We start from the raw sequence: 21,915 nt of genomic DNA, 5'->3' as shown, positions 1-21,915 counted from the left end.
GTCCACACATGGGGAAATTTTGGTGTTACAACGCAAGTAGGTACAGGGGGAAAGGACAGATAACTTATAGGAAGGAAGGACAACAGGTACACACACAGGTTGCTTTCTTTCTCTCTCCTTCTCTCCTTCTTCTCTGATTCCTCCCTGATCTGATTGATTGAATTGCTCAAATTGATTATGCCTGAACATGTCATTACTGTCCTGAACCGACACCCTGTGGTGAAGGTTAACCAGTATCTGAACATTTAAAATATCATGTTATTACAGTCCTCACTACACTATAAGTTTGACGTCGTACTGTGGTCCGTCACCATGCCAGACGAAGTAGTAACATCTCCATGGAGACAAGCAGGTGCCGGACCCTCCCACCAGAAAAGTGACAGTTTCCTTTTAAGAGGCATCATAAGTGTGATACTCCTCCACAGCAGTAGGTGGCGCTGTGGCCGTGCGTCAGTCAAACCGCACAGGGCGGAGCTCCAGTTGTAGTACGTGTGCTTCATATGCGGCTCATATGAGTTAGCTTCATGGTTAGCTTGCGGCTTCTGAGCCACACTCTAACACATTATCACCTTTTAAACATGGTACTCCTGGAAAATGATTCGGTAAGTACACTTTGACGAAATCCTTAGTTAGCATCTTCTAAAGTTCCGTTTTCACTAAGTATGTGGTTGTATTTAGTGGTATTTCTCTACAGGCTAGTCACTACCAGGCTAGCATGCGATAGCTCAAATCATAGCTGTGATGATTACTTGCCGATTCAATTGAGATTTAAGCAACCGCTTCTATTATTGTCATTCTATAATTATTTTTTATTCATCCTCACTACTAGATGTTTTGGATATTCGTGTTTCCTTGGTAAACTCAAATGATTGCAACATAAGTTAAAAGATTCACAGATGTTGTCTTGTCTCAGTACTGACATGATATTGCCACCGCCTCAATCTTTGCATAGACATAATTTTGTGAATGATTGTGCTAATGATTGGTACAGTTTCTTACAGAGCTCACGCGCCTGTTCCAGAAGTGTAGATCATCTGGTAGTGTTGTCATCACACTTAAGAAATGTAAGTACAAGTCACAAGGAACAGACCACAATCTAGATGTGAAATATCAAGCATGTTGTTTGAAGGTCTATTTGAGACTAGTTTAATTGCACTGATTACTGTGTGTTTTGTTTGTGTTGTTTTTTATTAAAGCAAAATCAAATGTAGGAAAAAGAAAAATGTGTGATTGTTTTGGTCATATTGCCCTGCACAATTTTACAGTAACTAACCTGATTTTATTTTTCAGATGATGGTAGGACAAAACCTGTTCCTAGAAAAGGCCATACAGAATCATTTGACCCCGCAGACAACAAATGTCTTATCAGAGCGTCGGATGGAAAAAGGAAAATTAGTACAGTGGTGAGTTTCTCTGTTTCACTCTGCTGTAAATCGCTATGAGCTGTATGATACCGAATGTGACCTCTGCTTTCAGGTCAACACCAAAGAAGTAATCAAGTTTCAGATGGTAGGTTTGACCCAACGTCCTTGTCTTATTTTCTGTGTTTCATAAAGTCTTGGCTATAATTTGATGTGGCATTTGTCTCCTCCCAGGCCTACTCTAACCTGCTTAGAGCTCACATGGACGGACTTAAGAAGAAGGATAAGAAAAGCAAAAGCAAGAAAACAAAAGCTACACAATGATGAACTCTTGATAACCTTTGGGGTTCCTGTGCTGGCATGTACGTCCTGTCTGAGGGAATGGTCTACAGTTCAGGGCTGGATTTCCCCCCCCCCCCTGTGGCTGCATGATTCTCGTGTCATCATGAACTCTACAGTGCCATCCCATTTTTGGAGCAGATCTGAAGAAAGTTGACCATTTTGAAGCTTTTTTAAATTTTTATTTTCTTCAAAACCGACAACCAGGTCAGCAAATTGAAAATTCCAGAGGATGAAATACCTTCTTTGGGATTTAACAGTTTAGTTCCCTATTTATGTAACTTGACAGATGACTTCTTTTGCAAATCATCTGTGTCTTAAGTTGTTTTAAGAATCAATGGTGTATAAGGAGGAAATGTGGACGCAAACTCATTTTTACAGTACGTCTTTATTTTATCAATATAGATCCATCACATAGAACATATGTTGGATGCCACTAAAAATGTAAAACAGCAATGTAATCTCCCTTTTGAGACTTATTTTAGGTTTGAATATTTATGTGAAGGTAGTTATCAAAATCAAAACATATTTTTAGATTACAAAAAAGGCATGTTTTTGAGTACATACAATACACTATTGTAAATAAATTGTACATTTCTCACAAGGCAGCAGAGTTTGATTTTACATGTAAAGGAGATAGATTTATGTTCATGAATAAAAGTGCTCTGTCAAAGTCTTCCAGTGTTTGTCCATTCTTGTAATACATAATACATTTAACAGTGTTACAATAATGTAGAAAACAAATGCTTACAGTTCTGTAAACTAAAAAGAGAAGAGGCGTTTCACAATGCTGTGCTTCTTTTTTCCGGTCTGTCTTTTGGAGAGAGGGTGAGCTGATGCTGTCGGGTGCTTTCTTCTTGATATCCTTGTTTCATGAGGCCCGTGACATATTGGAACATGGCCTGAATCACATAAAACAATTAAATATATTGTGATTCTATTACGTTCAGTTCAGACCAATTTGCTAAAATCCTATCCATTACTTTTGTCTTCTCACTTTCTAATTTCCAGCCAGAACGCGCCTGATAAATCAATTTGACCAGAGAATCATTTTGTGCCCACTGTATTAAGTATAAGACACTTGTTTGAATGGTACTGTGAAATCCATGATCAATGCATTCATTTGTCTTTGATTTATCGTATAGGAAAACGCATCAACATTGACAGCCCTAGAAATTTGGACAAACGGTATTAAAACTAAGCTCAATATACCACAATAAGTAACATATTGTGGAATGATTCTGGCCTTACTGGATTTGATTTAGATATAATGGTATAGGACCAAGCATGTGTATGGTTCAATTCTACATCTGTCAAATCCAAAGTCAACTAAAGTTGTATTTTGACATGTTACACAGATGTTTGTGTTTGTTAGACGCACAACAATACCTTCCAGGCTTCCTCCAACTCTGATGTCCACCTGTCCTTCAAAATAGGCTGCACTGCACAGATGAATTCTGCTCCTACATACTAGGAAACAAACAAGACAAGTAATAATGTGGCTTTGTTAATAGGAGGCGATCTGTGTGAGTGATTGTGGAGGTCTTACTGTGTCTAATGAGTTTGAGTAAAAAGGACTAAGATAAAGAGGAGAGACATTACACTTACATTGTAATATTTAGGTGGAGCGTTGTAATGATAATGACTTTTCCCCAGTTCAATAGCCAGAGCCTCCAGCCGTTCCAGGTGGTCTAGCCTTGCCACACTCTTCTCAATAAAAGACATTACTCTGAAAGACAGGATAGCCAGCCTGGTTATTGATCCCAGTTAATTGTGAAGTAGTGATATGTCCCAGTAGAAATAGATCTGATAGGATAGTTTGTTGTGCATGGGAGTAAATACTACAAGTGTGCTTTTTCCAGCTAGAACTGTTAATTATAACATGCATAAATAAGGATTTGACATTCTGTTCATTGTAACACAATATTGTTCAGCTTAATATTGGAAATGGCTCCATTGACGTCCTGTTAAAAATGGCATTTCACCTTTGCATGCAGATTTATGTTTCTGTGTATTTATTGATGAAAAATGCCATTTTTGATCTTACTTGTTGGACCTGTAATCTGATTTAGTACAGATTCAGAGTACAGAGCAGTGAGCAGAGATAGGAGGCAGATGAAAACTGACCTTTTCTGAGCACTCAAGCCTAAAAAAAACATTGAATAAGTCAATAATAAGATAAGACAAGAGACATTTTAGATGATCTTATACTGATGATGATGGAACACCATTATAATGTTGGGGTTAAAAAGTCTATTTTACATAATATATCCTCAACTGCTCAAACTGAAAAAAACATCAAGTTGGTATTCATAGCTTTGCATCTTTGATCTGAAGTTATTGCATCTTCATTAATGAATTACTAATTATTCTGAAGACTGCGATGAGCTGGCCCCTGTCCAGGACGTACCCCGCCTAAGGCCCAAAGTCACTGAGATAGGCTCTAGTCACGCCGCGACCTTTACTAGGAACAAGTGGGGCTGGGCTGCGCTCTGGACTCGGTGCAGGAGGTGGGGAACAGAAGGTCCTGGCTAAACTCTCATCTATGCTGGACCATGAGTGTCGCCCCCTGCAGGACACTCTGTCCCCTGCAGGACACTCTGTCCCCTGCAGGACACTCTGTCCCCTGCAGGACACTCTGTCTGCTCTGGAGAGCAGCTTCAGTGACTGATCCACCCTCGCTGTGTGAAGGAGACGTTTAGCAGGTCTTTCCTTCCTGCTGCTGTCAGACTCTACATAGAACACTGTTAGTCCTGAACATGTGAACAAGTGTCACTATATTGACCCATGTGCAATACTTTGACACAATGTCAATCATATAGGTGCAATATTCTCTGTCCATATAACAGCTGTAAATAAGAGTGTTACTATTGTTATTATTATTTTTCTACTTTTTATCAAGAGTATAAGAGGTTTTTATAATAGCTTTTCAATTAAGAGTGTTTTTTAATGTTTTTTATAAGTTATCTGTTATTTATTATTTACTTCTGTACCTACTTTGTGTTGCAACACTGGAATTTCCCCATTGTGGGACAAATAAAGGCTTATCTTATCTTATCATAGAAAATAAATGAATGAATACTAATTATTGTAAAATGTAGCCATTATACGTCTATTGTCTTTATCCGCACACACATAACATAACCCCACAGGATTTTCCTGCTGTTGTCATCACTATTGCACAGAATCGTGGGTCTTTTGAAAATGTTTCTGGAGTGGGTGGTTCAGTGCATCTGCCTGCATTTGTCCTAATGTCCCCGGGGTGCCACTGAAGAGCCATTTGGCCTTATCATAGCTCTCACAGCAGGACCATGCGGGTTGGGTGACACATTTTGGTCTGCCGTGCCAGCCTAGCCTCTGCACCTTTAGGTCCTCAGGCGGTAATTGGCAGTTTTGGCCTTCTGTTGAGAGCAATGGTACAGCAGACTAGAGAGGGCTGTGAATAACATTGACATCCTGGGTTATTATATTTTGGCATAGCACTGTGCTATGATGTATGACACAATAAGCTTAATTCTCAGTAATCCAAACCAATGCACCATTGCTTCATGTAGAGTGGAGTAACAGCATGTTCTGACTATGCAAGGCATTCTGGGCCACTGTTTGTGACAGTGATGATGAGCCTACAGTGATAGACCACTTCATATGGCTTTTCCTTGAATATAACAGACCCAGGAAGAGTAGATTGTTTCCACGGCAACAGCTAATAGGGACCCAAATAAACAAACCACACTGGATGCTCTGGAAAAACAAGACCTGGGGGATTAGGGTTTGTAATCTAACAAAACACTAAAGCTAACTTTTCTGGTGGGGTCCACCACTTGGTAGACTCCATGGAGATGTTATTACTTTGTCTCAAATGTTCCTAAGTATGGCATTAAACTTTTATATCCTGCATTTATTGCTCAAAAAACACAAAAAGCATGCATTCTTACTGTGAGTTAAGTGTTACCTTAAACCATGTGCTCTGAGTTCCCGGCTAGTCTTGAGTCTCCCCAGATCCTCCACATCACGGAAGAGGAAAAAGACATCTTTGCACTCGGGATGAGTCTCAAACAACCTGTCGACAGAAGTAAGAATATTCTAAAATACAATGCTGGACAAATTCCCAAGCAAGAGACGGCAATACACATCCACAGCAAGACACTCAAGCTGTACATGGGACGATCTGCCGGGATTTCCCAATTTATTACAATAACAAGGACACTACTACGAAGTATTTCATCAATGAAGCCACAAATATTATAGGTCATGTTGACCAAGAAGTAGAAGCACTCTTGAATTCTCGCCAATGCCATTCACTTTACAGGCTTTTAACACTTCTGTCCTTCTGGTTGTTGAAGAAAAGAGGTGTTGTGTGAAGCGTCTCCAAACTGGTGCTCTTTTTATGGTGACGGTGGATTACTCAACGACAATGTCCACTTAACAAATCTGAGTGGTGTGAAAAGCTGGTTTAAATATGATGGGTCACTGGATTTAAAGTGTTGGGGAATAGAAAGAAGGCGATATATTGAGATCAACACCAACTGAACCTTAGCCATGTGCTGTACATTATAGTAGGCAGCTTATAGGTTTGGACTATTTCTTTCACAACAACTATCCAGGGATGACTTTTTTACTCATATGAGACTGAGACATGTGCCTATATGAGATTATGCGATTATGATTCATTTGCATTTCTCTTGGCATTTAACCTGCAGCGATAATGATGTAAGTGGTTCAGATGTGATCTGAAGTGATAAGGGGGAGGACTGGAGCCTCCAGCTCACTGTGATTCCCCCCAGGGTTCAGAGACATGAGGGGCAGTGGAGGGTGGATCTCGATGTGCATTTGCTGCCTGAAAAGGTCACATAATGTGTTGCTGTCACAGTGGCTCCATGGACCTGGGGCCAGTGGGGCTGACCCTTAATACAACTCTGATAAACAACGTGCTTGTTATTTGTGCTTCTTCTTTCATGACTACACATAAGGGCTATTGTGTACATTTCTGGTCATCTTAACCACTGGCTACAGGACACATGCCAATCTTTGTTAAAGCAATTAGTTTAATTATTAATGCAATTTAGTATACAATTATAAACCACTTCTAAAAGCGGTTGGTTGAATCGCACACCTTGATATTGCAAATACAAACAAAATACTAGTCCTGCAATTATGATGATTGAAAACTGTACTTTTATCTGCCCGGGTTGTCCTTTGAGAGAAGGCTAATTGGTCTCTTTAAAGATATATGAGGTGTGCATGGCATGACCTGGCATCCCATCGTTTCCCCAGTTAATTATTTCTAATAATAGTCTGATAAACATGATCATAGCCTGACACGGGTGTGGATCCTGTCATCACAGGGCAAAGCGCATGTCCCTGATTGATTGTCCTGCTTTTTGTCACTGATGGTGCAGCATATGGAGTGAAATAGCAGTTGACTGAAACTATTGCCACATTTAGCATGAGCATCTATGGCCAATGAGCTCGATTCCTTTATCCTATTGTTGACATTTTATTTATTTTTCCATCCTTTTTTTTAATGCTACTTTTAATGTACGAGGATTTACAGAATCCTATAGTTCTAAGCTCAGATCTTACCTGACAAACATAATAATTCCAACTTTAGCGATGTCATCCCGGATAACTTTCCAGGAGTCCTTGATCATCTGGATCTGTGCGTCGCTGAGGCGCGCGGGAGCGTCATCCGTGCTCTTCTCTCCAAAGTCAGATTTCGCTGTCAGACCTGAAATAGCGCAACCCATTCTTCATGAACAACTATGGACGACGATGTGCCCGATTAAATATATATTAAGAAACAAGTATTAAAATTGTGCAATGTGGTCGTCATCCGTTTGACGTGCGCAGCTCCTCACACGCGCCTCCGTCTGGCTCTGCTCTGCGCGAGACACTGGCCAAGCACACGCACGCGCACAGACAAACACACAAACACACACACACACACACACACCTTTTTTCAATAAACACTATTCAATTATCATTTGATTGATGATTTGGTTTAGCTTTATACATAGTTTTCAGTTACCGTAGTTGTAGCAACTAGTAAAATAAGTGATATATGGAGATTGTGTTGATAAATTCACTTTTGATATTCATTATAGTAAAAGTCATCAAAATTACTTTCATTTGACCACACAGGTTATCAAAATAAAATGCCATCCCTTTCTCTAATAACAAAAAGCAATGACACATTTTTATTAAAATTATATATATATATATATTCTGAAAAAAACAAGGTAAAAAGGTGATAGCTCAGTCTTGACATGAGGCTCAAAGCTCCACAGATACAGTTTCATAAATATGCAGTACTGATTAAAATGACAGAACAGCTCCAGTGATGTTAACGTGCGTGTGGAAGCCCATTGTTACGAGTCCACTAACATAAAAGAAAGTCTCTTTGGCGTCAGACATAAGCAGCAAACCCTCCCTCGTATACTTAATGTGGTTAGAGCAGTGCTGCTATAGTGGTTATAGCAAATGGCCAATAATGGTTTGGAACCAAATAACAGGATCTTATCCTGCCATTGCTGAGGCTATTTACACATTTACACAACTTTGTACAGCACAATCTAATGTCAAACATATTTACAAAACACTTTAAATAATAATTTCCCTCATGAAGGTAACTGATGGCCATCATATATTGTGACTCCAACATAATGCAACAAACAAATATACCAACAGTTTAATGTTTTAAGAGCTTGTGCTTAAACTCTGAAACTTTGCCCGTAAACTTTTCACAATATTACTTTCAGTCATTTTCCCTGAACTGAGTGCAGCCCTGGAGTCCAAACCGTCATGGAGGCTCTCAGAGCTGCTCTTCTCAGAGTCTCTGGACGCCAGACACAACTGGCTGGTTGTGTGGAGGCCCTTCACAGGACGCTGCAAGTTTTGTACTTCATGCAGAGGGTGAGAGCTGAGCATGTGGTCCAGAGAGCTCCACCTGCATAGGACAGAACGGCCCTTTGATAGGGGCCTGTCCTCCATCCCAAACCTGCCCCTGTAGTGCAATGGTACAGACTTGGACCTGGGACAGTCTGCTAGAGCTTTGTGGAGGTCAGAGGAGCTGCTGTACTTCAGTGAATCATTGCATCTTGTCAGTGGACTGTCCAGTGGAGCATGCGCCGGTGTGCTGGACTGGGATACTTTGGGTGAGTTGGACTCAGTGTCTTGTGTATATTTGGAGCGCAGTTCCTGTACATCGGGCCAGTGGAAGTTCTCAGACTGTGGGGTCTGTGGAGAGCCGAGTGTGCTGTGAGGGCTCAGGCCTGAGCTGGGACTCTGCACTGGGCTCGGAGAACTCACTTCATGGATTACAGCATGAGAGGGAATAGTCAAAGTCAATCTCAGGTTTGGTTTACCTGCAAGAAAGAACAACAAACAATAAAACTATAGGTCTGTGCAATCCTTCAATTGTCCAGGAGTTCCATTGTTGAAAAATATTCAGTTGTTGTGATCTGGACTCTCTGGAAGCTCTGGGCATTCTGATGCTAATCAGGTACTCAGTGAGGAGGGAGTGAACGTCAGGTTACAATAGGATGTAGATAGCTCATTACAGCTCATTACAGCTCATTACAGGGCTGTTAGAAAACAAAGAAGAGCCATCTCAAGTGAAACCAAAAACTCCCTTTATCAGGAGGTTTATCAGGTCCTACTCAGAGTAGAATATAAAATCCGAGTTCCCAGACTCGATTCACAGATGAGAGTCCAGATGACTACCACTGAATCTTTTTCTACAATAAAACCATAGATTATCAGATTTCTACTAGTTCCTCGAATCACTGGAAAATGTGGCACAGTATTTACCATTTTTTCTAAACAGTGGCCTTTCTTCTTGCACAGACGGCATGCTTCTCAGGCAAGGAGGATTTCCTGTTTCTTGGCTTTTTTGCCACTTCATTGGTTTGTTATTTTTGATGCGTTGACTGTATTGACGTGCCAGCTGAAAGACTTTGTTTTTCACCTTTCCCATATCTTGGAGGATTTCGTCCTCTTCCATACTTGTCTGGAAGCTAATGCTCTTGGGTAAATGTTCTGGACTGAAGTGGCCCTTGTCATGTTCAGAGTCCAGTTCAGCTTGTTCCAGGACAGCTGTAGAACTGACACAGGGGGTAACAGTGGGGCTATGCTCTGTATTGTGAAGCTCAGAGAATTCTTCTTCTGGACTCTCTAAACTGTCATCATGTGGCGTTGGTAGTAACAGATCTTCAGACTGCCCTGTAGAGTTTAGAGCTTCACAACTTTCCTCTTTTAAATCCATTTCATCCCAAATCTTGAGCATCTCTGATGAAGGTTTGAACACTTCGTTATCATTGGTTAACATTGTTTCAGTGCTTTGACTCTTGTCCAAACCGGGAAGATCAAACACAGACCAAGAAGTGGGTCTGTTTTGGGAGAGTTCTTTTCGGTGCGGTGCAGTAGCCTGCTCCAGTGGAGCACTGTTGATCTGTTTGCTCAGGTGTCGGACAAGCCCAGCTGGGATGTAGGAGAGACTCTCCCTGCGTTTGATGCTGAAGTTAATATCTTGGTCTTCAGCGTGTTCATAATATGTTCTGATTTTGTGGATGAGGAGTCGATCCTGCTTAGAAAGAGTAGACCGACGCTCTTCTGTAATTAAGTAATTTAGCTGAGCTTGATGGGAAGACAATAATGGTTCTGGAGAGCTAGTCAACACTTGCATGTCCTTCTCCAGCTCTAAGCACACAGAGCTTGTAAGAGGCTCATTATCAGTCAACGATGAGGAACATGCAACTGAACCCAAGTCTTCTGAGATGAGACTACTCTGTCTGGAAATACTGTTAATGTAGCGCTCAGCCGTGACACTGGCCTGGTTCAGCATACGTTTACTGTGTGCCATCATCTCCGGCTCCTCTTCTGAGATCCCGCCGTTTGTCAGAACATCCGTCTCTTCCACATGGAAACTGGAAGAGTCACTTCCCATTTCCTCTTCCTCCTCTGCAGTCTCCTGGGATGTGTTGTGAGGTTCTGGGGTAAGGGTTTGTAAGGACTCTGGTGTGTGACAGTACGGCACCTCAGGGTGAAGGGTTGTGGCAGGAACATAGTCTAGAGAGCACAGGTCCTCCACAGTGACCTGAAACATGACAAAAGTAGGTAAGAATTTTTACAGTGTATGTTTTGGCATATTGCATACCCTTATTTAGCATTTATGTACTCACCGCTACATCCTCACATACGATATAAGCACTATTTATAGTAATTGCTTTTGGTAATTGAATACTTTATCCCTGAGCATCCTTGCAAGCATATCTCACATTAGCTGTTTATCATAATTTGTTGCCTGCTTTTTAGATTACCGGCCTGCCGTAGACCAGCTTTAATCTACAAGATGGAAATAAGATTGGAAAAGAGCTAATTCACCTTTATGGGTAAACCAATTTGCGTTATCAATATAAAAGGTAAAAACGGGCACACCAATATATGTGTGTGTAAATGCTCAATTTAGCACCTGCGTCGGAACGTCTGTCCCAGCAGCAGCAGCAGCAGCAGCAGCAGCAGCAGCAGGAGCACCAAGCTTGTCCTCCAGAGTGGCGCTCTCTTCCAAAGGTGTATTCTGTAAATTAGCGTCTTGCTCATCATCCTAATAAGAGAACCAGAACTATAGTTTCAGGGCTTAATATATGCTTCATGTTGATATTAGAGGATTAGTTGAAGTGAAACAAAACAAAACCATGAATCGTAAATATAACAACATTTGAGGAAAAAAAATATAGTATTTATTGATCTAAAATGCAAAACAAAACATGCGATTAAACAAAAAAAAACCTCATATTTACACATTAACGTAAAAGCTAGCAACAGCATCCACATGAAGCATAAATAAAAACATGCAAGCCAACAACACAAATATAAGCAAGCGATGTTAGTGGAGCAGGGGTTAGTAATGTGCTGTTGTTATAAAGTGAAGAGGGATTGAGTGGGACGAGGCCTAATGCGTGTGCCCAGAGCAGCAGACAGAGGCTAAACAGCTGAACAGAGAAGAGAAACCCTCACCATTGTGAAGTGAGTAGAAAGCATAGCCCTGCTTCTAGACTGCCAGCAGGAGATGGCTTCCAGCACTGAGCTGGCAAAGTCGGCTACCTGGTCACCCCCCATCAGACTATCCTCCTTGTAACTGTCCCCATCCACGTCCTCCTCTTCCTCAGCCTGCGTTGCCTTGTCAGAGTCCTTTGCCCCGTCAGTGGGACAGCCCAGCCTCTCGGCATATTCAGGGGTACATAGCTGCTCCCTTGAGGTCATGAAATCCTCCACATGGGGCCTGTGATCCTGAGGCTTGGCTAGAGTGCCGGTCAGTGTACTGGAAAGGGGCTGAAGGGAATGCATGTCCCCCAGCAGGGCACCCTCACTGTCTGCGTGCTGCAGCAGGAAGTCACATGTGGCTTGTTATTGCCAGGACAGTGGAAATGGCAGAGTTGAAAATGGACATAAAGCGGCTTTAGCTCAGAGTAAGATATGATTTTTTTTTTTTTTTTTAAAATCAGCCAAAGTAAAAGCTCATTAAGCAGAAGGCCTTTTCATTTAGAGCTCGAGTTCTTTTGCAGTTTGGAATGGATTTTGCCAAATCCTAATGGAAAATCATATCTCACTACAGCATACTGAGCTAAAACACTGCTGGGCTACTACAAAACAGTCTAGGATAAACAGTAACTATATGTAGGTCTTACCTTCAATACAGCTGCATGGCATGGCAGACATAAAAAAAAACAACGTACAATTAGATATTTCTATTGGTTAAGAAAACATATTCATCCAGTACAATTATGGTGAGGACACGAGCTCAGTGTCCACAACCACAGCCCTCAGAGGCAGGACCGGGCCAGACTGATAGGAGGCTGTGATCTGATAAATACCAGAAATATCTCCCTCTCACTGGCTCTAACAGGACATGATACAATTAGCCAGGATGTGATGACCCATTCCCTCACCAAGATGAGAAGGCTGACATGAAAATTGCTTCTTTATTGCATTGGTGAAACAATTGATTTGGTCTGGGAGCCTGAAGAATATAGAGGTTCCCGCCGTTTTAATGACCATTTGGACACAGACAATTGAGTGGAGGCTGAATGTCACGATGGAAAGAGCTTGTGTATGACAAAACCTTTGACCAGTGGGTTATTTATAATACTTCATTAGGAGAGGTCGGTGGAGTGGGGGTCTTTTGATCTGGCTTCCAGGTGTCTTTGAGGAAGACCAAAGCCAGTGTAATGAGGCCATGTAGGCATATATTCAACACCAAAATAATACTGCCATCTAAATCAAGTCTCTTTTACTAACCTTTTGCACTTCTAAAGATCTGTTTTGTAGGTTCTAAGGAGAAAGAAACATCATGTAAAAACGAAGCTGTTAAACAATATTTGACAAAAGTGGTCTTTGCGGTTTTTTACCAGATTTCCTGCGTCCGGTTCTCATGGCAAAGTAGACGTCTTCAGTCTGACTGCTTGATTTCTTCATCCTCTCAGGACTGTAGTTGTTCTTGCCTGGATCTTCAAAATAACGTCTACTTATTTTTTTATTTTTTTTATCAAGTCAATGCAATTTATGAATTATTGTCTCATTGTAAATTAAACCTCCCATGACATTCACTGACATTCACTGCCTCTCAGTTTGTATGTTATATCATTAATTGTTTTTGTACTTAATACTTACAATTAGCATTATCCAGCATGGCTTCTTTGGCCTAGAAGCAAAGGCAACGTGGGATAAATTACACCATTCATATAGTTTATATACGGTGCATGCTTGTGTAGATTTGTGTTATTTACCTTTGGTGGAACAATGGTGCTGTGATTTTCAAGTATGAGCCTCTTAATGTTATGTGACCATAGACTCTTCTCTTCAATAGACTTAGCCTGTGAATTAAAACATTACACATGACTTAAAACATGAAACTACATGGTGTAATTATAAGCTAATGTACTTTTGTGTAAGCCCCAAGACTGCACACAGATATTTGTGTGATGACAACCGCAAATTATATATGTATTCAGGCTGAGACAAGACATTGAACAAAGGAAGCCAAATAATAGGTTTGATGATACTTGTGCATTACCTGCACTGTGTGGGGCTGCTTAGGGTGCTTGAAATGGATGACGCTGAAGAGTAGCGGGTCCTTGGCACTATCAAGTAGCATTAAAGTGGAACACTGAAATGGAGAGATGAACAAAACAGACCTCAGTAGTTAACATTAAACCATCAGCATTAATCAAATACTGCCAAAACTTACAGAGATGTGAGTCTTGTAGACATAGTTCTCTCCTCGTTTTTTGGTAATAAGGAGCATCTTTTCAAACAAGAAGAGTGTGCGTGTGTTCTTGGCCCGGAGCACATGAAAAGTGCCTTCTAGCACCAGCTCTCCACAGGTGGTCAGGTCAGCACCCTTCCAGTTTATCAGAAGAGACTGGATCTCCTGTAGACATGCATAGGCACAATGCAGGCAGTATTAAAGCGCAGAAAATCATTCAATGTGTTCAGTTGAAATGTACTTGAAAGCCTTTTAATGATCTCAGCACTTCATTCTTTCAACTTAAAGAAATGGTGTGAACATAATCAATGGAGAGTCAGCAGACCCCCAGAGGAGCAAAGACTTACAGGTTTCAAAAGAGAAGTCTCAATGGACTCGGAGAAATGGAGCACAGATTTTTAGCACACAAATGTCTTTATTGACTGAAGTATCTATGAGTCTGACCTGCACTCTGACCGCGTGCTCATGTTTCCTCTTCATATCGTTTATGTACCAAGCCACGCCCGTCATGGTTTCTATGGCCTCCTGAACCACCTCGCAACCCTCCTCATCCGGGTCAAAGTGCTTCGCGATTTCCTAAACATACAAAAAAGGTAATTAAAAACACTTATATCTTTATGACGATATTTCATAGAGTGAAAATGTGTACCTGAAGGAGCAGGTGATATTTGAGGATTCTCTGGACTGGCTTGAGCAGGTATGAGCCCAGAGGCAGGGAGCGCTTCAGAGTGGCTTGTCGATCCCTGAAGAACTTGGCCAAATTTTTACTCCTCATGCAATCTGTAAGTGCTGCCACTGAGCTGAAGAACAACACTGATGTTAATACAGATCTCACAAACATACAGAAAATAAGACAATTCAAGCAAATGTCTTGAGCAAAGGTCCTCACTTGGGGTAGTTGTTACAATATTGTGTGTATATTTCAAAAGATTCACTCTGAAAAAAAGAACATAATCATTGTTCGTTACAATAGTTTTTTTTTTTTTTAAAGGCTGTGGGGGGTCAGACCTCTTACCTTATCTACAAAACACTGGGCGATGGCCACAGGGTCTCTCTGACACATGTCCAATGACTGTAGAAGTTCACTGGCAAAGACAAAAAGAACAACTATTGTTAATAGTGGGCATTTCTTTTCACTAATAGTATTTACGAGCCAGTATTTCTTCAGAAGAATGTTTGTTGTAGCCCAGCACCACCACTGGAGGGCAGTATTTGTTTAATCTACATCAACAACTCGACTGAAGCTGAAGAACTTTGCCATTCTATTAGACTGAATTTTCCTCATTGAGTTCTAAAAGATTTTATAAGATAAGATAAGATAATCCTTTATTGTCTACACATGGGGAAATTGCATTGATCAAAGATCTAGTTAATGTTCTCTTAAATGTATTTAAAATATAACCACACATTGTTAATTATATTATATTGGGTATAAATGCATTCATTGCAATAGAAGTAAACACAGGTATTGGCTAAACAGAATAGTTTAAAAATCCATATCATCACCATCATCAAAATATCAGTTCACGTTCTGAAACATACATGTTCATCTAGAGTTGCTCATGTCAATATTTGGTCATACCACACGAATGCTTAATGTACAGTACTTCAGACGGAGGGGCTGGTGTAACATAATATTCATCTGCGTTACGGTCACATAAATCAAATGTGACTTTAATGGCTCTTTAGAGAAAAGAGAATGATAAGGTGCAATGCATCATTAGACAATAACACAATAGTCCAACTGTATGGAAACATTTTCTTTCTTTTGCCATGTTGGTTTGCGCTGGACCAGGTTGAATTTGTGAAAGTAGAAGAATGTTAATGTGTGTTTTGGCAAGTGATCAGCGTAAGAGTAAGGGCTGACATAGAAGATTAAACTGAAAGCGAGAGGGCCCACTAACCTTCACTCCAGTATCCTGCAACTGTTCATCATTTCCTACACATTAACATTATGCCTTATACATGTGTGTGTGTGTGTGTGTGTGTGTGTGTGCATTTATTGTGACAAAAAGGATTTTACCTGTTAAATTCATAAATGTCTTCGATGTTTCCGAACAAGGCACACACCTGCTCTGGTCGAATAGCAAGGTTGTTTGTATCAATAATGTGAGCCAAATAATCCTGAAGAGAAAGAACATATTTCATCTCATTGTGTACATGTAGGCCAATGTAGGAGAAGTTCACATTTGCAATGAGTGAGTAGAGTTGTACTTGAAGGGAAACAGTTAGCTCATTGTACTATGTCCTTTAAAGCGGTCATGACGTGCGGCCTGTTTTCACATGACATCGTTTTTCTGCAGCAGACCTGGACATGTGATCCAGAGGCCTGTCCAATATCAAGACCAACATTATCACTGGAACTTAAATATTTCATCGTTCATACGAAGAGGTATGGGAGGGTTCCTTTTAAGGCTTTGTTCAGGAGTCTCACTGTCTGCAGTCTGACCTGCTGGACTCAGACTGTAAACGTCAGCGTCTGAGCCCCCTCCCAGGAACAGTCTACTCCCTTCAAACTCTGGGGTATTCTATGGAGATAAAAATAGCTAAAACATGAGCCAGGCATGCCAACATCTGGATGACTACTCGCTCATTTTCACAATTGTTCATTCAGGTGTTAAAACAAACATTGTGCAAAACTACAAATGCTGATAACAAAATGCTTTAGTAAAAACATTCCACAGCTACTTTTGAAATGTTACAAAAAGGTCTTTTTTGTATTAAATTACTTAATTTGTTCCACTGGACATGAAGCTCAAATATGGCACCAGAGATCTTCTTGATCGAGCATCTTTACAGACAAGAAACTACAAAATATATTATTACTAATCAATATGCGATCCACGTCTATCACATCATTGTGAGACAGAACTGGATCTGGATTTATTGGGAACAAGAGCTGCTTGAGTAAAAACTATTGAAATAAAAATGTAATATATCAAACAATTACCACTATACTGTCAAATATAACATGTGGAGAAAGTAAAGATGCAATATTACATTTGTGACACTTTTAAGTGGCAGAAAGAGCGCTCATACTCCGAACAGAAAATTTGATTATCAAAATTGATTATCTGCACAGCCCTCTATGTCAGAATCAGAAGCTTGGTTGTCATAAAGTGCTTCAAAATCTTTTCCACAATGTTGTATAAACACTGTTGCATTTATCTAAATTCTTTAACACTGTTGTAGCATCTCCTTGAAAAAAATAATGCATGTAGAATGCTGTGTCACATCAGAATATCTTGAGAATGATCTGTTTGAGCAGCTCGTCCAAGACATGAAGCAACACTCCTCACAACAATGCAGACTATGCAAAGCTTGGGTGTGTTCAGACCAGGTGCTGGAAGCGTTTAGTTATCCGGGCTAAACAGCTGTTGAGTAATCTCCACCTCATCTGAATGACAATATTGACACACCAGCAACTGCTTTGGTGTCCCAGGATCAAGTAGGAACTGTGGATTAGTTGGTTAAAGAAACAAGGCCAGGCTGGAGAAGGAGGATCACACATTCATGGCACATTCTAGGTTTGGTGCAAAGTCAAAATAAGCTGCATGGCATCAATTTGATCTGCCCTTTTTCTTTGTAATTAAATCAAGATGGTGGATTTATTCGCAGCAAATGAGTTCAGAAAGAAAATCCAGCAGCTATGCTTTCATCCATGTTGGTGTTGGATTGGTGGATGTATAGTGTGCCTAAACCAAACGCCTTCAGTTAAAAAGAACTGAAAAAGACTGCAAGAATTTGTGAAAAGCAAGCAATTTTCCCTTCTCTCCAGACGCCAGCAGAGGTGCGAGTTGGTTTACTGCCCGTCGCTCCAATGCCTCTGTTTAAGACATTACTGTCAGGGGCGAGGGGAAATGTTTGACAGCTGTTAAGAATAAGAATGATGCAGGGTCAGGAGGGATCGCAGTCTGGGTGCTGTTTCTAATCTACAGTGTGTGATATCAGACAAAACTGCCAGTAGAAAGGAAAACCGTGCATGGACTTTTTCGGCTGAGCTTGAACAGCATTTGAGACGAGTTTACAAGCTGCGAGTTGATTTATATACAACACTTTTAGCAGAACATCAATGTCCTTCACAGATATCAGATGTTCAACACGCATTTGGTGGACTGCTTTGTTTACAAGTGTCAAATCTGCATCGGAGGCAGAGGAACAATGCATTGGACGGGTTAGTAGAACCAGACGCACAATGCACGTTTATGGCACTAAACAGAGAAGCCTTTCTTTATTGTGAGCTGCTGTTACAACCAGTCTCCTCTTTGGTCCAAATTGGCACATTAACTCCAAAACACGCTGCAGACATTAAGTAATGTTGTAATACAGTATTAATTCAAGTGGAGCATATGTTTCAAGTATACAGGAAACGCATGATTTAAGCTCAATTATACTCAACAGAAGACTTCTTGTGATTTCCTGGCAAAACCCCAAAGCAAAAGGAGACTTTCTTTTCCCCATAAGTTTAGCTCTCTCACCTCCACGATACTCCGCAAATCTTTCACATACATGCGCTCCGTCTCGATGAGCTCCATGACAACCCGGTCCACGTACGTTAACTTGGGATTAGGCGCCATGGCGTCAGTTATAACAGGAGGAGGTTGGAAGGGCCGCATGTGGCCGTAGGATTTCCGTTTGGCGTTATTATTGTTCCACTGGTTCACATCTTTCCAGCGTTCTCTGCCCTTCGCGGCGTGCTGTCCGTTACAGTGAGCAGGGGTGAGCTCCAGGTCGATGTCGTCCTCGCTGGGGATGGGCGGCGTGGCGGAGGAAGGAAGGGCCACGGTGCTCCCGAAAAGACTGTGGCTGTCCCGGGATGATCCAGAGGACAGGGTGGACACCAGGCTCACCGGGCGCTCGCTCTCACCGTCCAGAGGGTCCATGCAGATGCGGGTGTAGCAGTCGGAGCCGGAGTCTGCGTGGGGCGGCTCATGTTCGAGGTGGGGGAATGGCGCAGAGAGCTGAGGCGACTCTGGAGCAAAGGGAAGGGAAACAAAATGAAGTTAAAGTTTGATTACAGATTTATAAAAGGATGTCATGGAGGCATTTTGTTTATTGTAAGGAATAAAAATTAAAAAAAACATTTTGCAAAAACAATGGTAAGTTCATAGACTCAAATGCGTCAGAGTTCAAGATTGGTCTGAATTCTTCATGAGCAGAATTACTGACAAGCTTTTGACGAGAAAAAGGTTGTAATTATGGTGGCTTTTTGGTGTCAAGTGCCGTGTAACAGGTGGCATTTAGCATTCAGATTTACAACAGTTGATGTCACAACTCATAGTAAACACTGTACTTCTGTTCTGTACAGAGGTAGTCATTTTCAGGTCATCAAAGAGTATTCCAACCATTTAATTGTTTACCGACATGAAATCTGGCTGTCACACCTAATACAGTAATCCCATTAGGATAAGGCGAAAGAAATAACAATAAGCAATATAATTGACCATAAAACTGACACTAGAAAAAATACTTCATAAATGTAGCATTAAACTATCAGAACAAAATTATTCAAGACTATTTAAGTTATATTTGATGAAACATTCTGCCGCAGCAACGGTTGAAGAATGGGTCAGAGAATGAACTTCCTGCATGAGGAATTAGAAAAGAATACCTTCCTTATTAATAGTATTTTGAGCAACAGTAGAACTCAACCATGAGTATTTTTGTGAAGCCTTGTGATGTGATATTGGGCAAAACAAAAATTAACCATTTAATTCAATTGTAAAAGCTGGTTCTTTAGTTGTAGAGCATATGGAAATGTATTGAGATATCATGAGCGCTATATGACAAAGCCCAGCCATAAATGCCATCAATATTTCATGCTTACATTGTTTGGAAACTGTAAAATCAGCATCAACTGATATTATGGGCTGGAAAATGTTCTCAGTGGAGCAATTTACCTTGATTTTAAACCACAAACACCGAGTACACGCTGTAGATATCCATTAGCTTATCTAGAGTGACGGTCTCAGAATGACTTTACACTGAATAGACCATTGTTACAGACATCACCATCTGACAGCACGAGATTCTGGGTTTCTAATCATCAAAAAAAAAGAGTTAAATCAATTCTGACTTGGCCTAATTACAACACTGCATATAGTCTATGGAAAACCCAGCCATTTCCTCCTGCCCTCTTCCCCGCTGACGGCTCGACCTTACGAAAACAGAGAAACTGATGAGAACACACACACAAAAAATTTAAATAACTTATGTTTATGTATCTTAATATGATTTTGTTTGAATTGAAAAGAAATTGAATCCATATTGGGTTTCACATCCTTCCTTACCAGACGGGAATTTTTCCTCAAATATGCATCCTAAATAAATGAAGTCATAGCGCAGTGAGAGTCGCCACTGTGCAGCAAAAGCCCATTTCCTTGACACTGGGAGGAAATGGTCAAATGATTTTTCAAATTTGCTGAATAAAAGGTGCTTTGTGACTTGAGACTAATATATGGGTTTCAAGCTTGCATTAAAAGTGAAGTGAAACGGCTCAAGTAAGTGATATTATCTAATGGGAATGGGAGGGTTGAAAACGTGTGCCATTAAACTTCTTCAAGCCTCCACTTCGATTTCACTTTTATAGAGGCAATGTTTATAAGTCTCAGTGGGGGAAATTATGGCAAAAGGGGAAACTGCAGCGTTTGAAAACACACGCAGTCTTGTGATTTAGAGCTGACTGAGTGGCAGGCAGCTGGATGATGTTGTTTGGTTCATTCAGTGCAGTTTGTTCACAGGGTTTGCAGCGCACCACTTGGCGTCTCCTCACTTTCCATGAGTCAGACCTGAGCTCATGAGATTTTCAGTAGTACTCTACGCACAACTGTCCCAAAAATCATCATTCCCTTGCTAAATCCTCCAGTGAGAAACAGCTGGCGAGCAGGAGGAGGCGACCAGCGCTGCAGTCGGTCATGCAAACACGGACACATCTGAGGCCCGGCGGTCAGTGGCTAAATCGCAGCGAGCAAGAACAAAGTATCCGGTTCCTCTCTGGTTTGTGCTTTTGGTTTGGAGTTGTGCTCCGTCTGGCATTCCTTCTCGTCCACCCACGCCCGGTATCCCGCTATAATAAAGCACTGTGTAGGACAGGCCAGTTGATGCCAAGTTGAAAAGGAGGCGGAGCAACGCAGCTACGACAACTGAGGACTACCCAAAACCAACATCGTGTTCGCGGAGTTTCCACAGGCCTGTGGTCGATATGTCCTTGCATAGAACCTTGACCTATATGAAGTTGCACAAAGGCAGAAAATGGTTGACTGCACTACAATTATCTGAGAACAAAAACTGAATGACCAATTTTTCTGACCATTATTGCGATTATATCACATTTTTAAACACTGAAATGTGAAATGGAAAACTCTAAACTTCAGTGTTAGTAGTTTTCATGCAGAATAAGACAGGGCTTTTTGTTGCTTGTGGAGGAAATTATGGTATATTAGTCAAATTGTAATTTTGATTTGATTGCGATTAGGGCTGAAACTAACTATAATTTTGCTCGATTCGATTGGTCTAGCAATAGTCTTTCTTTAGATGTTTAGAAGTCACGTGATGTTTGCAAAAATTCTACCCAGACGAAGCTGGAGTGAAGCCGTTTGAGGATCCTGATGGAGCACATGGACTAAAGAGTGTTTCATCAAATACACAACATTTATACATCATTTTGGCTCAATTTGAGTCATTAAACCTCTTTTCTCAGCTCATGCGTGTTTTGGAACCTATGCATAGACCAGTTAATGATTATTTGAATACTAAACAAATTGCTGATTATTTAAATAATTGTTTAGCTGTAATTAATAAAATAACTAGCTGCAGCCCAAGAAACGTTATACATTTTCCTCAAATGCAACATCCCAAACAGTAACAATCATATTTGAATGCATTTTCTAGATGAATAAGAGAGACATAAGATATATGAAAAGGCATTTTGGTTTTGTGGACTTAAAGATGAGA

At 40.8% G+C, this 21,915-nt stretch overlaps 3 protein-coding genes across 3 annotated transcripts in view; 1 reads left to right on the top strand and 2 right to left on the bottom strand.

The window, feature by feature from the left end:
- The first annotated feature begins 438 nt into the window (after positions 1–438).
- Positions 439–2,376, top strand: srp14 (signal recognition particle 14). Its single transcript, XM_072457934.1, has 5 exons — positions 439–602; positions 992–1,064; positions 1,291–1,403; positions 1,477–1,509; positions 1,596–2,376. The coding sequence occupies exons 1-5, from the start codon at positions 525–527 to the stop codon at positions 1,683–1,685; spliced, it is 387 nt and encodes a 128-aa protein (XP_072314035.1). The 5' UTR covers positions 439–524; the 3' UTR covers positions 1,686–2,376.
- On the bottom strand, positions 2,023–7,569 carry xgb (x globin). The gene is made up of 5 exons (XM_072457933.1): positions 7,284–7,569; positions 5,653–5,760; positions 3,309–3,429; positions 3,090–3,170; positions 2,023–2,602 (listed from the first exon to the last, which is right to left on the bottom strand). The coding sequence occupies exons 1-5, from the start codon at positions 7,445–7,447 to the stop codon at positions 2,483–2,485; spliced, it is 594 nt and encodes a 197-aa protein (XP_072314034.1). The 5' UTR covers positions 7,448–7,569; the 3' UTR covers positions 2,023–2,482.
- Positions 7,570–7,842: 273 nt separating this feature from the next.
- LOC140370317 (pleckstrin homology domain-containing family G member 3) overlaps positions 7,843–21,915 on the bottom strand; it is a 28,188-nt gene continuing 14,115 nt past the window's right edge. The window contains exons 3-19 of the mRNA XM_072457431.1: positions 18,441–18,934; positions 15,986–16,086; positions 14,978–15,047; positions 14,852–14,898; positions 14,612–14,762; positions 14,407–14,538; positions 13,945–14,127; positions 13,771–13,863; positions 13,484–13,570; positions 13,368–13,398; positions 13,106–13,204; positions 12,996–13,028; positions 12,386–12,396; positions 11,715–12,077; positions 11,170–11,301; positions 9,510–10,818; positions 7,843–9,064 (exon numbers count right to left, since the gene is read on the bottom strand). Of these exons, the coding sequence (XP_072313532.1) occupies positions 8,397–9,064; positions 9,510–10,818; positions 11,170–11,301; positions 11,715–12,077; positions 12,386–12,396; positions 12,996–13,028; positions 13,106–13,204; positions 13,368–13,398; positions 13,484–13,570; positions 13,771–13,863; positions 13,945–14,127; positions 14,407–14,538; positions 14,612–14,762; positions 14,852–14,898; positions 14,978–15,047; positions 15,986–16,086; positions 18,441–18,934 (4,004 nt within the window). The 3' untranslated portion in view covers positions 7,843–8,396. The remainder of the gene's footprint in view (positions 9,065–9,509; positions 10,819–11,169; positions 11,302–11,714; positions 12,078–12,385; positions 12,397–12,995; positions 13,029–13,105; positions 13,205–13,367; positions 13,399–13,483; positions 13,571–13,770; positions 13,864–13,944; positions 14,128–14,406; positions 14,539–14,611; positions 14,763–14,851; positions 14,899–14,977; positions 15,048–15,985; positions 16,087–18,440; positions 18,935–21,915) is intronic.

Source organism: Eucyclogobius newberryi, unplaced genomic scaffold, assembly GCF_026437365.1.
Source record: "Eucyclogobius newberryi isolate DKJ021-1_F unplaced genomic scaffold, fEucNew1.0.hap1 SCAF_21, whole genome shotgun sequence".
In the NCBI taxonomy this organism is placed as follows: domain Eukaryota; kingdom Metazoa; phylum Chordata; class Actinopteri; order Gobiiformes; family Gobiidae; genus Eucyclogobius; species Eucyclogobius newberryi.
The sequence above is the reverse complement of the archived record's forward strand: the minus strand, read 5'-3'. Positions and strand labels throughout refer to the sequence as shown.